This window comes from Mustela erminea, chromosome 10, assembly GCF_009829155.1.
Source record: "Mustela erminea isolate mMusErm1 chromosome 10, mMusErm1.Pri, whole genome shotgun sequence".
NCBI lineage: Eukaryota > Metazoa > Chordata > Mammalia > Carnivora > Mustelidae > Mustela > Mustela erminea.
The window spans coordinates 30,873,180-30,889,078 of record NC_045623.1 but is presented as its reverse complement, the minus strand read 5'-3'; the positions used below and the strand labels follow the sequence as shown (position 1 = coordinate 30,889,078).

The 15,899-nt window shown below is 36.2% G+C and overlaps 1 protein-coding gene across 9 annotated transcripts in view; it reads left to right on the top strand.

Moving 5' to 3' along the window:
• CCDC18 (coiled-coil domain containing 18) overlaps positions 1-15,899 on the top strand; it is a 110,752-nt gene that overhangs the window by 18,320 nt on the left and 76,533 nt on the right. For 8 of the 9 annotated variants that reach the window (XM_032301656.1, XM_032301650.1, XM_032301653.1 and 5 more), the window contains 5 exons: positions 2,589-2,685; positions 5,347-5,468; positions 7,262-7,553; positions 10,538-10,662; positions 11,488-11,648. In XM_032301656.1, coding sequence (XP_032157547.1) covers positions 2,589-2,685; positions 5,347-5,468; positions 7,262-7,553; positions 10,538-10,662; positions 11,488-11,648 — 797 coding nt within the window. The remainder of the gene's footprint in view (positions 1-2,588; positions 2,686-5,346; positions 5,469-7,261; positions 7,554-10,537; positions 10,663-11,487; positions 11,649-15,899) is intronic. The other variant, XM_032301654.1, reaches the window with a different exon arrangement.

Here is a 15,899-nt window from a genome sequence, read left to right as displayed (position 1 = left end):
ACCAGGACTTCTCAAGTTATATGAATTAAATTAATGTGTTGTTGGTATAGGAATATCCTATCCCCCCCCCCCCAAAAAAAATTGATTGTATAGAACAGACCCTCTTTAGCAAACAGACACACAAGGGAAACTTGGTATGTAACAGGTGGCATTACAAATCAGGGGAAAGATTCGAAGAATCAGTAAGTTAAGGTGCTGGACAGACTGAAATTGTGTATTTCATATGTGGTAGAGTGGAAAGAGTATAATGTCACTTATGTAGTGTGCTCCCAAGAATGAATAGCCTGCATCTACTACTCATGAGGAAACAGGCAAAGCTAAGCAGATGTTTAGCAGCATGCATTCAATGATTACTGGATTTCTCACTTGGGACACATCAGCTGTCTAGAGAATGTGAGAGAACCCTGGTCTGATGTGTTTCTCTCATTGGTGAGGCACAAAGCTTGAGAAATAGTAGGTGGTTGTGAAAAGAGAGGGAAGTAGGATGAGAAAAACATGTTGTAGTGATAATCTACTTCCAGATAGCTTGAGTGGCTGCTGCATATTTATGCCAGCTTTGGTCATAGGTCATTTAACTTTATACTTGATCACATTAGGAAGTAAAAGAAGGTAGAATCATTGAATCCAGGGCTTCACAGTAAACATAGAATTGTCCACCAGCTTCTGGCAGTTGAAGATCTCATCTTGTGTGACTCTTCAATGGTGTTGTCATTATAGACCTTTGAGTAACCTCTGTGTGTGTGTGTGTGTGTGTGTGTGTGTGTGTGTGTGTGAGAGAGAGAGAGAGAGAGAGAGAGAGGAAGGTTTTTTTCTACTTATTAAACAGAGAATGTTCATATTTCCCTATATAAGAAAAAAGAAATACTCGCATAGCATGAGTCTAAAATCATGTGGTTTTTTGTGCACCTTATTTGACATTTAATTTTGTGTCAGTAGTCCGTGTACCCTGGTGGTTGAGAGCAAGGGCCCACCTGCTTCTCAGATTCATACATTGTGTTTACTACTTAGTATGTGTGAGGGCGTGCCTTGAGCATACTGTTTAGTCTTTTTAGGTACTAGTTACAGATAAAATAAGGATAATGGCCAATTGAGAGTTGTGACCATTTGATTAGGTATATAAAGCAGCTAAAGCTCTCTGTGGCACATAATATATGTTCAATAAATTCAAACTATTATTGTAAAAAAATTGTCGGTATCATGAAAGACTTAAAAAAAGCTGAGCTATTCTAGATTAAAGAAACTAAAGATAGAAAATAACTAAAAGCGGTATGTGATCCTAGATCAGAAGAAAAAAAAAGATCTATAAAGAACATTAGAATAACCAATAAAACTTACACATGAATTATATGTTAGATAATAGTATTGTAACAATTTTAAATTTCTTGAATTTGATAGTTGTGGTTATATGAGGCAATGTGTGTTTTCTTAGGATACATACTAAAGTATTTAAGGGTGAAGGTTACTAATTTCTCTAGAATGCAGTTCACTACAAAAACATCTCAGGTGAGAGACAAAAGCAGTTGTGGCAAAATATCAAAATTGGTTAATCTGCATTAAGGGGTACCTGTTTGCAATTTAAAAAACAAAAAGTTCATAAAATGTTGCTGGGAAAATTCATTATTGATTTTTAATAATTAAATAAGATCCCTGCTTTGTGCTTGTAGGAGTGCTGACAGTCCTGACTGTTTTTGGCCCTCCATCTTGTTCATGTTCACTGGATTACCTCTCTTGGGGCTACGCGTTCTGGGCCCCTTGAGATTAACATATATACCTTAGAAATGCCAATCAAGGTAGTGATGGGGGCGGCTTGCTTTGGCCTCCCAGGAATCTGTTAGAAATAACATAGTCTTTCCCCTTTCCATGCACAGGTAGGCCACAAGACCTAATTAAAGGTTAGTTCTCAGGTACATGCAAACCCTCTGATCTCACTGTGGTGTCCCCATTTCCTCCCTGCCATGCATCCCCTTGCTTTATAAAATCTTTAGGCTAAGGTCTGGACTTTACAGAGAAGAAGTTTAGATAATAGAAAAACGTTTAGGCGTGGGTATGATACTGATTATATTTCAGCCCAGTAGTCTCAGTTCGATGTGAAAAGTATGAGGAAAGATCAGGGTTAACTAAGGCAGGGCTTTGTGGTGGTTGGATGTTGTTATTCAGATTTTTATATCTTTTAGATATGTCTTTTGAAAATACCTTCTTGAAAATTTACTTGCCCTCTGCAAAGGTCATAGGATTTATTGAGTATTTTTAATATACTAGACAGTGGACTGGTTTTGTAATAGCTGATCTTTGAGAATTTGTACAGCCTAAGCCACTTCCCATAATCTTTTCCAGATAAAGAAAAAAAATTGCCAACACATAGGAATGTATATATGTTTCAAAGTTAATGTACTTTATTTTTCATATTGATAATAGTGAGGAAATTTTTTAGTCTCTATTCTTCATTTTGCAGCTTAAGCCTGCTATTCTTTTTTAGTACTGCTCATTTCTAATTTTTCCTTACAATAAAGTATAGGTTACTTTGGAGTTTCACTAGTCAAATGTAGAACATTCTTTGATTTTATTAATCATCCCTTTTTAAATTTTAGAGCTGAACGACAAAGGAATGAAGCACTATATAATGCTGAAGAGTTAAGTAAAGCTTTCCAACATTATAAAGAAAAAGTGGCAGAAAAACTGGAAAAGGTAAGAAGCAGATGTGCCAATTCAGTGTTTGTGTTACTGTCTATATCTAAATATAAACACAGACATAAATAGAATATGTTTGCTTACAACTAAAGCAGGGAATAATTTTTATGACCTCATAATAAAATTGTTGGAATAAAGAATTTATAAATAGTGGTTAAGGCTGGTGTTCATAATCTTCTTTTAATGAGCAAAAAACTTCTCAAGGAATATTCCTTGAACAGATTCTGCATAGTAGTATAGTGACTTTATTACATTCATTTAATATTTTCAAGTAATACCACAGGGATTATAAAACCTGTTTGGAGGAAGTCCACATGCTGAATATTCAAATGTTGAGCTCAGAAGGGAGGTCTGGTCAATAGATACTAATGTGAGAGAATTTCATTTTGATTTAATAATTAAAACAGAGGAAGTTAATGATTCTGTTCAAAGAAAGGTAGACAGAAGAAATAATAAAATTTTAATAAGGGGGTGTTTGGGTGGCTGAGTTGGTTAAGCATCTGCCTTCGGCTCAGGTCACGATCCCAGGATCTTGGGATAAAGCCCCACATCAGGCTCCTTGCTCAGTGGGGGACCTGCTTCTCCTTCTCCCTCTGACTGCTGTTCTGCCTACTTGTGCTTGCTCTCTCTCTCTCTGTCAAATAAATAAATAAAATCTTTATTTTATTTTTTTTTAAAGATTTTATTTATTTATTTGACAGAGAGAGAGCGAGCGAAAGCGAGCACAGGCAGACAGAATGGCAGGCAGAGTCAGAGGGAGAAGCAGGCTCCCCGCGGAGCAAGGAGCCTGATGTGGGACTCGATCCCAGGACGCTGGGATCATGACTTGAGCCGAAGGCAGCTGCCCAACCAAGCAAGCCACCCAGGCGTCCCATAAATAAATAAAATCTTTAAAAAAGAATTTAATAAGAGGGGTGCCTGGGTGGCTCAGTTGGTTAGCTCAGGTCATGATCTCAGGGTCCTGGGATGGAGCCCGGCATCAGGCTCCCCACTGCAGGGGGTCTACTTCTCCCTCTACCCCCACCCTGCTTTTGTGCTCTCTCTTTACTCTCTTTCTTTCTCTTATATGAATAAATAAAATCTTTTTTAAAAATTAGAAAAAATAAAAATTTAATAAGGACAGATACCATATGATTTCACTTATATATGGAATCTAAAAAAAATGAACAAAAAGCAGTATCAGACCTATAAATAAAGAACACAAACTGATGGTTCACAGAAAGGGAAGGAGGGTGGGGGAGGGCAAAATGGCTATACCCGTAGGAGGTACAGGCTTCCAGTTAGGGAATGCATAAGTCACAGGGATGAAAGGTACAGTATAGGAAATAGAGTCAATGGTATTGTAATAGTGTTGCGTGGTGTCAGATGGGAACTACACTTGTGGTGAGCATAGCATAATGCATAGAGTTGGAGAATCACTGTGTTAGATATCTGAAACTAATGTAACATTGTGTGTCAACTGTATTTCTTTTTTTTTTTTTTTTAAGATTTTATTTATTTATTTGACAGACAAAAATCACAAGTAGGCAGAGAGAGAGGGGTGGGTGGGGGAGCAAGTTCCCCACTGAGCAGAGAGCCCGATGTGGGACTCCATCCCAGGACACTGGGATCATGACCTGAGCCAAAGGCAGAGACCCAACCCACTGAGCCACACAGGCGCCCAACTATATTTCAATGAAAAAAAAAATTTAAAAATCAGGATCTTATTAAGTACTTGTCTAAAGTGTAAATTAATCTGGTCACTGTTTTGAAAGCCTTGGAGAAGATCCCCATGGGAATGAAATAGCATAGAAGGGATTTTTTATAAGGTAATATGAAGGAGGTAGAATACTCACTATGGGGGAATATCCTCAGGGAGAGGGAGGACTTTATACAGGAAAGAGAGGAAAAACACAAGATGCTTTTTCACACTTCTCCTTAGGATTCTCAGTTTCAAACCGTGGTCAGCAGAGCCCTGTAGTAATGTAGATGTAACAGAAAGTGGAGGCAGATCTCTTGAGCCCTCTTCTCCCACCACTCCAACCTGGGTGCTTGACTTTTTATTTTTAAGATTTTATTTCTGTCTTTGAGAGAGAGAGAAAGAGATTGAGAGAATGAGCAGTGGGGAGGGGCAAATGGAGAAGCAGATTACCGCTGAGCAGGCAGCTGGACGTGGGGCTGGATCTCAGGATCCTGGGATCATGACCTGAACTAAAGGCAGATGCTTAACTGAGGCCACCCAGGCACCCCCTGGGCGCTTTACTTTTACCTGTTTTAGATTTGATTTCACTGGGAGTATTCAGTGGCTAAAATTTCAAGAATTATTTCTCTGGAATATTTGCAGTATAGTTTGCCTTTACTAACTTGATGTAGCATCCCTATATGAGTTGCTTGCCTGTGGCCTATGAGGCCAGAACACTTGCTTTCAGATGGTAGTACCATTGCCCCTCTTTCACAGGCCTTAACCATTTCTGGACAGATGGTCGAGTCCCCCTCCCTGCCCTTTGTTATTGCTGAGGAAGTTTACTTTGCTCCTTTCACTATAAGACCAGGGCCTTAAACAAGTTGAATATGAATTGTACTCTCATTTTTATTCCTGAAATCACTATTTTTTATTTTGGAACACCTAAAATTTATGACCACAGTAGTATGTCCACTTAAAATGAATTATTGTTTTAGGTTCAAGTTGAAGAAGAAATATTAGAGAAAAATCTAATTAGCTGTGAAAAAGAAAATAAAAGGCTACAGGAAAAGTGTGGTCTATATAAAAGTGACCTTGAAATTCTGAAAGAGAAATTAAGGTACAGTATCCTGTTGTGGAAAAAGGATTTTTGTGTGGAAATGAAGAAAGAACTGAAACATTATAAGATAGAATATCTGTATATTGTAATTATGACCTTAAATTGCATAGAAAGATAGGTTTCGTGACTGAAATTGTTTTCTAGGTAACGTTAGGATACTTTTTATTTAATTAAATAATTTTTAAATATTTTTTTATAAACATATAATGTATTACTAGCCCCAGGGGTACAGGTCTATGAATCACCAGTTTTACACACTTCACTGCACTCACCATAGCACATACCCTCCCCAATATCCATAACCCCATCACCCTCTCCTGACCTCCCTCCCCCCGGCAACCTTTGTTTTGTGAGATTAAGAGTCTCTTATGGTTTGTCTCCCTCCTGATCTTATTTCATTTATTCTTTTCCTATCCCCCCAAACCCCCCACGTTGCATCTCCACTTCCTCATATAAGGAAATCATATGATAGTTGTCTTTCTCTGATTGCCTTATTTCGCTAAGCATGATACCCTCTAGTTCCATCCACGTCATCACAAATGGCAAGATTTCATTTCTTTTGATGGCTGTATAATATTCCATTGTATTTATATACCACATCTTCTTTATCCATTCATCTGTTGATGGACATCTAGGTTTTTTCCATAGTTTGTGTATTGTGGACATTGCTGCTATAAACATTCGGGTGCTAACGTTAGGATTCTTAACCAATAAAATATGTTGATATTAATATACTTGTAAATACAGAGTAATATGATCAACATATTTGCTTTACTTATATTTAAAGAAAATGAACACACACATACTGTCCTTGTAGAGTGACATTAGCTTGTTAGTAAAATATGTGTTTTTCAAATCATGATGAATTACTTAGTCCAGACTTCTCATTTCAGAGACATTAAAAATGTGAAATAGGAGACTATGAATGCATTGTGATGTATTTCAGTATTTAATTTTTTATTGTTGAATATTATTCTGCTGTATGGATGTACCACATTTTATATCCATTAATCCATTCACCAGCAGTTCTAAAGATTAGATTGGTCTAATGTTTGACATGTTTTTATAGGTGTATGTGGATGTGTGTGGGCATATATATTTGAATATAATACTGTTTAGTATTCAGTTAATGGTTGATTACTGTTTCTTAGAGTTATGGTGTTTCTTAGAGTTATGGCTAATAGTTCATGATTTTTCCTTATATAATTTAAAACTTTCTTGGGCGCCTGGGTGGCTCATTGGGTTAAGCCGCTGCCTTAGGCTCAGGTCATGATCTCAGGGTCCTGGGATCGAGTCCTGCATCGGGCTCTCTGCTCAGCAGGGAGTCTGCTTCCATCTCTTTCTCTCTCTCTGCCTGCCTCTCCATCTACTTGTGATCTCTCTCTATCAAATAAATAAATAAAATCTTTAAAAAAAAATTTAAAACTTTCTTGATGTTGCAATATGTTGAATTAGGATTTTGAGTTAGATCTCCTGTCTTACACTTTTCAAAAGGGAGCAGAAATGCTTTGAAGATAATGGAATTATCCTGCCCTCCTATTTACTGTGAGCACTGGCAAAGTTTCATAACCTTTCTATAGCTTGGTTTCCTTATCTGTAAGCAGAGAATGATAATAGTGCTGCCCACATAAAGTTGTGGGTGCCTGGCGTGCAGAAAGTAGGCACTCAGTAAAGGTGAGCTGGTGTTACTGTTCTAGAATTAAAGCTTTAAAAATATTTTAAAAGTGAGATTAAATATGACTACTGAAAATAGGGTATATTTTATTCTCATTTTTATGCTTGTTTCTTCATAGGCAGTTAAAAGAAGAAAATAACAATGGAAAAGAAAAATTAAGGCTCATGGCAGTGAAAAATTCAGAAGTTATGGCACAACTGACTGAATCTAGGCAAAGTATTCTGAAACTAGAGAGTGAATTAGAGGACAAAGAAGAAGTACTTAGAGAAAAATTTTCTCTAATGAATGAAAACCGAGAATTAAAGGTCCGTGTTGTAGCACAGAATGAGCGACTAGATTTGTGTCAACAAGAAATAGAAAGTTCAAGGGTGGAACTGAGAAGTTTGGAAAAAGTTATGTCCCAGTTGCCAGTAAGTATGGGTGAAAAAGAAAATTTTACTGAACTGCTTTATGAGAAGTCATCATCTTGTGGTTGCTCTGTTAGTATACATATATGTATGTATGTACGTATTTTTACATATCTGTACTTTCAATCATGAATTTCTCCTCTGTCTAATCCCTTTTCTTTTTCTACACTTAACCTTTCTACTCTTCCACCTGTCTTAGTCTCTGAGGTGCCATATGTAAGAACAACACAGGATTTTTTTTTTTTTGGACAGAAAGCACAAGTAGGCAGAGCAGCAGGCAGAGGGAGAGGGAGAAGTAGGCTTTCCACCGAGCAGGGAACCTGACGTGGGGCTTCATCCCAGGTCCCTGGAATTATGACCTGAGCTGAAGGCAGCAACTTAACTGATTGAGCCACCCAGGCGCCCTGACACAGGATTTTTTAAAAATAGCTTCATTTAGTGTGTAAACGTAAATTCACAGACCTGTACCCCTGGGGATAAAAATACATTATATGTTTATAAAAAAATAAAATTAACAACAACAACAACAACAACTAAATAGCTTCATTTAAGTAACAGTGACATAGCATAGAATTCACTAATTTTAATTGTACCGTTCAGTTATTTTTAGTAACCTTGCAAGTTTTGGAACAATACCACGATCTAGTTTTCAAACATTGTTATCATCCTCAAAAGATCTTTGTGCTTATTTATAATTAGTCCCTGTACCCACACCCACCCCTAGCGAACCACTAATCTACTTTCTTGTCTCTAGAGATTTGTCTTTTCTGAGCATTTCATATAAATAAAATTATACAATATATGGTTTCTTGCATTCTGAAAATTTGGGGGGATCATCCATTGTGACGTATATCAGTACTTCATTTCCTTTTATTGTTGAATATTAGTCCATTGTATGGATATACCACATTTTATTTATCTATTCACCATTAGATGGACATTTGGATTGCTTCCACTTTTGGACTATTAAGAACAATGCTACTGTGAACATTTGCATACAACTGTTTTTGTGGACATACTTTTCATTTCTCTTGAGTAGATAGTTATGTAGGAGTGGACTTTCTTTGTCATATGGTAAAGTTATGTTAACTGTTTTCCACAGTAGCTGTACCATTTTAGGTTCTCACCAGGAATGTAATATTATTCCTGCTTTTCTGCATCCTAGCCAACATCTTTTATTATCTCTCTTTTAGATTATAGCCATCTTAATGCGTATAAAGTGGTATCACATTGTAGTTTTAATTTGCATTTTTCTAATGACTAATAATGTTGTGTGGCTTTTCATGTACTTACTAGAATGCACAGAACATTAAAATGTTTTTATGATAGCAGCTGACCACCATTTCTCTTTCAGTTATATATATGACCATATATATAAGTGAGATTAGGAAGAAAGTAAATATAACTGTATCAGAAACCCATTATTGATACCTGTACGATAAGGGTGAGATCAGGAAAAGAGCGTAGATAAATATCTCATGGATGGTTTCAAATATATTTGAGTGGGTGGTAGATTCTTATCAATTTTAAACTACCATGGAATTAGTAAGCTGAAAGGGGCCTTAGAAATCGTTTGATTCAACACTGTCATTTTACTGCTGAAGAAATGTAGCGCCAAGGAAATAAGTAACTTTTACAACTAGTTCGTAGCAGAATTAAAACTAGAATGCATAATTCTTGGTTCCCAGACCTCTGCTATATCTGCTTTCCTAGGATCCTGGTTTTTTTGCTTAGGTTTTTAATGTACTGTTTACTTTTGAAATTTGACAGTAATTAGATGCAGATTACATTCATTTTTTAATTTTTTAAAAAGATTTTATTTATTTGAAAGGGAGAGAGAGAATAATTGGGGATAGGAACAGAGGGAGAAGGAGAAGCAGGCTCCCTGCTGAGCAGGGAGCCCGATGCAAGTCTTCACCCCAGAACCCTGGGTTCATGACCTGAGCCGAAGACAGATGCTTAACTGACTGAGCCACCCAGGAACCCAATAACATTCATTTTATTTATTTATTTATTTTTTAAAAATTTTATTTATTTATTTGACAGAGAGAGATCACAAGTAGGCAGAGAGGCAGGCAGAGAGAGAGAGAGAGAGAGAGAGGGAAGCAGGCTCCCTGCTGAGCAGAGAGCCCAATGCGGGACTCAATCCCAGGACCCTGAGATCATGACCCGAGCCGAAGGCAGCGGCTTAACCCACTGAGCCACCCAGGTGCCCCAATAACATTCATTTTAAACTGATATTCTCATTTGACTCAATATCATGAATTACTTTCTATATGATTCTGAAGTTGGTTTGGTAATATATGTTTGATCCTGTGTTTCATGCAATGCTAGGAATAACATGGTTTGGAATTGTGAATTTTTTTCATTTCTAGGAAGCTTGGTTTGGTTATAATTTGAAGGTAGTAGTCATTAAGTGCTTATCTTACCCCCTTTCACAACTAATTTAAAAAATTCTCTATTGTTCAAACATATAGAAAAGCACATACCACTTGCTATATCTGAGTAATATAGTGTGATATCCACTTCAGATTTTTTTAGAATAAAATTTTACAGATAAATAAAGCCTCTTTATGTACCGTGTTAGATCCCAGTCCTTTCAATCTGTCCACAGAGGTAGGCACTATTCCGAAACTCATGTGTATCGTTCTTGTCTGTATTTTAAATGTTGCCACAATGAGAATGCTCTAGAAAAACATATATTACTAATATATTTTTGGAAAATACTACATGTGCCTCTGTTGTTTTTCACTTAATGTTGTGTTATATGATGTCTCCAGATGATTTATATAATGCAGATTTATTTTAACTCTTGTGTTTTTCCTGCTATCTTAACATTTCATAATGTATTTATACATTTATCCTATTGTTCGACCTTAGGTTATTTCTATTAATTCACATAATTTTTAAAAATTGGAGTTCTGAATAATAAAACAGTTGCATCATCGATGTTGTAAGTTTACATGTGTTTGTTTTTAAATTTGCAGTTAAAAAGAGAAATGTTTGGTTTTAAATCATCTCTTTCTAAACACCAGATGAGTAGTTTCTCAAACAAGGAAGACAATTACATTGGCTGCTGTGAGGCAAATAAAATGGTGATTTCAGAATTGAGGTATGGTTTTCAGATGCTGAAGTTGCAGCAAATACAGTGTTTTTTTAAAATTGGTAGTTAAATTAATTTAATCTTTGAGAAGATGAAAAATGTACAGAAATGTTCTGCAAGTATTATAACAAATATCTGTGTTTCCACAACTAATAATTGATTCTTCGTAACATTCTGTGATTTTTTTTTCAAATGTGTTTAAGTAAAAACATTATGGGATATTTCTTCCCACTAGTCTCATTCTCCTCCCAAGTGTCCACCATCCTGAATTGGGTGTATATTCTTCAGTCCATTTTGTATATGTTTACATCCATACATGGAAAATATACTATGTGCTTATATTGTTTGTAATTTTGCTTTTTCACTCAGCATTATTTTTTAAATTTATAAATGTTGCGGTAGGTAGTTAGAGTGACTAATCAATGGGTGGATTAGTATGGTTAGTTTTAGTAGCTAACTATATAGGAGTCTATCCTATAACTGTATCTATCACTATTTATTGATAGCAACCTTGTTTCTACTTTTCTTCCATTATAAACAGTGCTCCAAATTACATACATTTACATGTTTCCTTTTACAATATGCCAGTTTCTCCAAAAGTGAAATTGCTGGCTCATGGTGTGTGTATATTTTTAGTTTTACTAGGTACTATCAAGTTTTTAAAATAGCTGACCAGTTTAGATTCCAATCAATGGTATGTAAGAATTTCTACATTCTGCCCAATAGTTAACAAATACCAGAGTTTTAAAATTTTGCTAACTTGAGGTAAAAATGATATGAGATATTTATATAGGATCTTTCTAATAATTTTTGGTGTATTTTATTTTGTTCCAGGATTAAGCTTGCAATAAAGGAGGCAGAAATTCAAAAGCTTCAGGCAAACCTGGCTGCAAATCAGTTATCTAAGAGTGTTATTGCTTGTAATGACAAACAAGAAAGTGGCAAATTAAATAGTTTAGAGACAGAACCAGTAAAACTAGGAGGTAGTCAATTAGGTGAGTGTATTAAATTGAATTTTTAAATTCTAGGTCTTTTTTTTTTTTTAAAGATTTTATTTATTTTGGGGGAGGGGGAAGCATACGCATGAGCATGGGGAGGGGCAGAGGGAGAATCAGGCTCCCCGCTGAGCAGGGACCCTGGGATCATTACCTGAGGCAGACATTTAACTGACTGAATGACCAAGGTGCCCCTTAATTCTAAGTCTTTTATGATAATTTTTTAGAGAAATGGATTATCAAAAGTTTAGTTTCTATTATCGATAATCTGTTAGTACTAGTTTGGGTTGGTCTGATCTCTCCTCATTCATGATTTTATCTATCTGAGGCCTTTCTCTCTCTCTCTCTTTTTTTAAAGATTTTTTTATTTATTAATTTGAGAGAGACAGAGTGAGTGAAAGCATGAGCAGGGTAGGGGCAGAGGGAGAGCATGAAGCAGACTCCCCGCTAAGCAGGGAGCCTAATGCAGGGCTCAATCCTAGGACCCCAACATCATGATCTGAGCCAAAGGCAGATGCTTAACTGACAGAGCCACCCAGGTTCCCCTCTCTTTTCGTTTTGATAAATCTGACTCAGGGTTTATCAGTTTTATTCTTTCAAAGAACCAGTTCCTGGTTTCATTGATCTATTCTGGGTTTCTTTTTTTGTTTGTTTCTATATCATTTATTTCTGCTCTAATCTTTATTTCCCTTCTCCTGACTTTAGGCTTTGTTTGTTGTTCTTTTTCTAGCTCCTTTCCAGTGGCTTTTAAAAAAAATTTTTTTTTAATTTTTATTATTTTTTTTTAAAGATTTTATTTATTTGAGAGAGAGAGATCACAAGTAGGCAGAGAGGCATGTAGAGAGAGGGGGAAGCAGGCTCCCCGCTGAGCAGAGAGCCCAATGTGGAGCTCGATCTCAGGACCCTGAGATCATGACCTGAGCCGAAGACAGAGGCTTAACCCTCTGAGCCACACAGGTGCCCTGCCTTTTTTTTTTTTTTTTTTAAATACAAAGATATATTTCTTTCTTTCTTTCTTTTTTTTAAGATTTATTTATCTGAGCAAGAAAGAGCACACACAAGCAGAGGGGAGAGGCAAAGAGAGAAGGAGAAGCAGACTCCCCACTGAGTAGGGATCCCGATGCAGGACTCAATCTCAGGACCCTGGGATCATGACCTGGGCTGAAGGCAGATGCTTTACTGACTGACCCACTCAGGTGCCCTCCAATGGCATTTTTTATAGAACAGTAGAACAATCCTAAAATTTGTATGGGACCACAAAAGACCCAATAGCCAAAGTAATTTTGAAAAAGTAAAACAAAGCTGGAGGCATCACATTTCCTAATTTCAAACTATATTACAAAGCTATAATATTTAAAACAGTGTGGTATTGACATTAAAAACAGACATAGATCAATGGAACAGCATAGAGACCACAAAACCTGTGCATGAGGAGTCAATTAATTTACAACAAAGGAGATAAGAACATTCGATAGGATAAGGATAGCTTTTTCAATAAACACTGTCAGGAAAACTGAATAGCCAAATGGAAAAGAATGAAAGTAGACTACTATCTTACAGACAAAAATCAACTCAAAATGGATTATGGACGAATATAAAACCTGAAACCATGAAACTAGAAGAAAATGTAAGAAAAAATCTCCTAGATATCAGTCTCGATGATGATGATTTTCTTTTGGACTTAAGACCAAAACCAAAAGCAAGAAAGTAAAAATAAGTGGGACTATATCAAACTAAAAAGTTTCTCTCCAGCAAAAGAAAAGACAACCTATAAAGTGGGAGAAAGCATTTGTAAATCATATCTGATAAGGCGTTAATATCCATACATAAAAATTCCTACAACTCAATACAAAAAAATTTAATTTAAAAAAATGGGCAGAGGCGGGGCACCTGGCTTAGTCATTTGAGTATCTGACTCTTGATTTCTTTTTTTTTTTTTTAAAGATTTTATTTATTTATTTGACAGAGAGAAATCACACGTAGATGGAGAGGCAGGCAGAGAGAGAGAGAGAGAGGGAAGCAGGCTCCCTGCTGAGCAGAGAGCCCGATGCGGGACTCGATCCCAGGACCCTGAGATCATGACCTGAGCCGAAGGCAGCGGCTTAACCCACTGAGCCACCCAGGCGCCCTGACTCTTGATTTCAACTCAGTCTTGATCTCAGGGTCATGTAATCAAGCCCCAGGTTGGGTTTGGCACTCAGTGTAAAGTCCGCTTGTCCTCACCCTCTGCTCCTGCCCTAGCTCTCTCTTTCTCTCAAATAAATAAAATATATATATATATTTTTAATAGGCAGAGGATCTACATAGACATTCTTCCAAAGAAGACATCCACATGGTAAACAAACACATGAAAAGATGCTCAACAGCACTAATCATCAGGGCAATGCAATCAAAGCCACAATGACATATCACCCCCCATCTTTCAGAATGGCTATCATCAAAAAGGCAAGAAATAAACATTGGTGAGGATGTGAAGAAAAGGGAACCCTTGTGCCCTGTTGGTGATCACGTATATTGTACAGTTGCTTTGGAAAACAGGATGGAAGTTCCTCAAAAAATTAAAAATAGGACTACCATATGTTGTAGTAATTCCAGTTTGGAGTATTTATCTGACATCTGAAATCATTATCTTTTCTTTTTATTATGTTCAGTTAGCCATCATATAATACATCATTAGTTTTTGATGTAGTGTTCAAGGATTCATTAGTTTCATATAACACACAGTGCTCATCACAACATGTGCCTTCCTTAATACCCATCATCTGGTTACTCTATCCTGCCAACCCCCTGAAATCACTATCTTGAAAAGATGTCTGCACTCCTATACTATATATATGTATATAATGTACGCATACACACTGAAATATTATTCAGCCTTAAAAAAGACACCCTGCCACTTGTGACAACATGGATGAACCTTGAGGACATGAGGTTAAACAAGAAGTCAGGCAGAGAAAGAAATACTGCATGATCTCGCTAATGTATGAAATGTCAAAACAACAAAACAAACTCATAGAGGAGAAACTGGTGTTTGCCAGAGGCAGGACTTGGGGATGGGGAAAATGGGTAAATGTGGTCAAAAGGTACAAACTTTCAGTTATAATATAAACAAGTCCTAGAGATGTAATATATAGCATGATGACTATAGTTACTAATACTGTATTATATGTATAAAAATTGTTGGGAGAGAATATCTTTCTTTTTCTTTATTGTGTTATGTTAGTCATTCGTTTTTGATGCAGTGTTCCAGGATTCATTGTTTATGTGGGAGAGAAGATCTTAAAAGCTGTAATCCCTCCCTAAAATTTGTAACTATATGTGATAATGCATATTAAATAGACATTGTAGTAATCATTTCAAAATACATACATATACCAAATCATTATGTCATACACCTGAAACTAATATAGTGTTATATGTCAATTATGTATCAATAAAAAAATAGCTGGAATAACTATATTAATTTTGGACAAATCAGAGTTGAGGCTGACAGAACTAGAAGGATAAATTAACAAATCCACATATATATCTGAAGATTTCAAAAGTACTTTCTCAGTAATTGAGAGAACAAGTACACAGAAAATCATCAGGAGGGGGCGCCTGGGTCGCTCAGTGGGTTGGGCCGCTGCCTTATGCTCGGGTCATGATCTCAGGGTCCTGGGATCAAGTCCCACATCAGGCTCTCTGCTCAGCAAGGAGCCTGCTTCCCCCTCTCTCTGCCTGCTGGTCTGCCTACTTGTGATCTCTCTCTGTCAAATAAATAAATAAAATCTTTTTAAAAAATCATTAAGAGGAAAGAAGACTTAAGTACTATAAAGAAGTTTAATATGATTGACATTCACTCTATACAGTAATCACCAGAATATACAATTTTCTCAAATGTATTTAAAATATTCATCACGATACTCCATATGCTGGCTAATAAATGCAGTCTCAAAACATTTTAAAAAACTGAAATTAAAAAAAAAAAACTGAAATCAGGTTCATTCATACAACCTAATGTCCACTACTAATAACCAAAAATTCGCCAGAAAATTCTAAATATTTGGAAATAAACACACACAAAAGATATAGGATATTTTGAAGTAAATAAAATGAAAATACAACATATAAAAATTAGTGTTAGCTATAGCATTGCCTAAAGATAATTTTATACCTTAAAACACTTAGATTAGAAAAGAAGAAATGTTTAAAATCTATAATCTAAGCTTTCACTGTAGGAAAAATTAAGGACAATTAAACCCAAAGGAG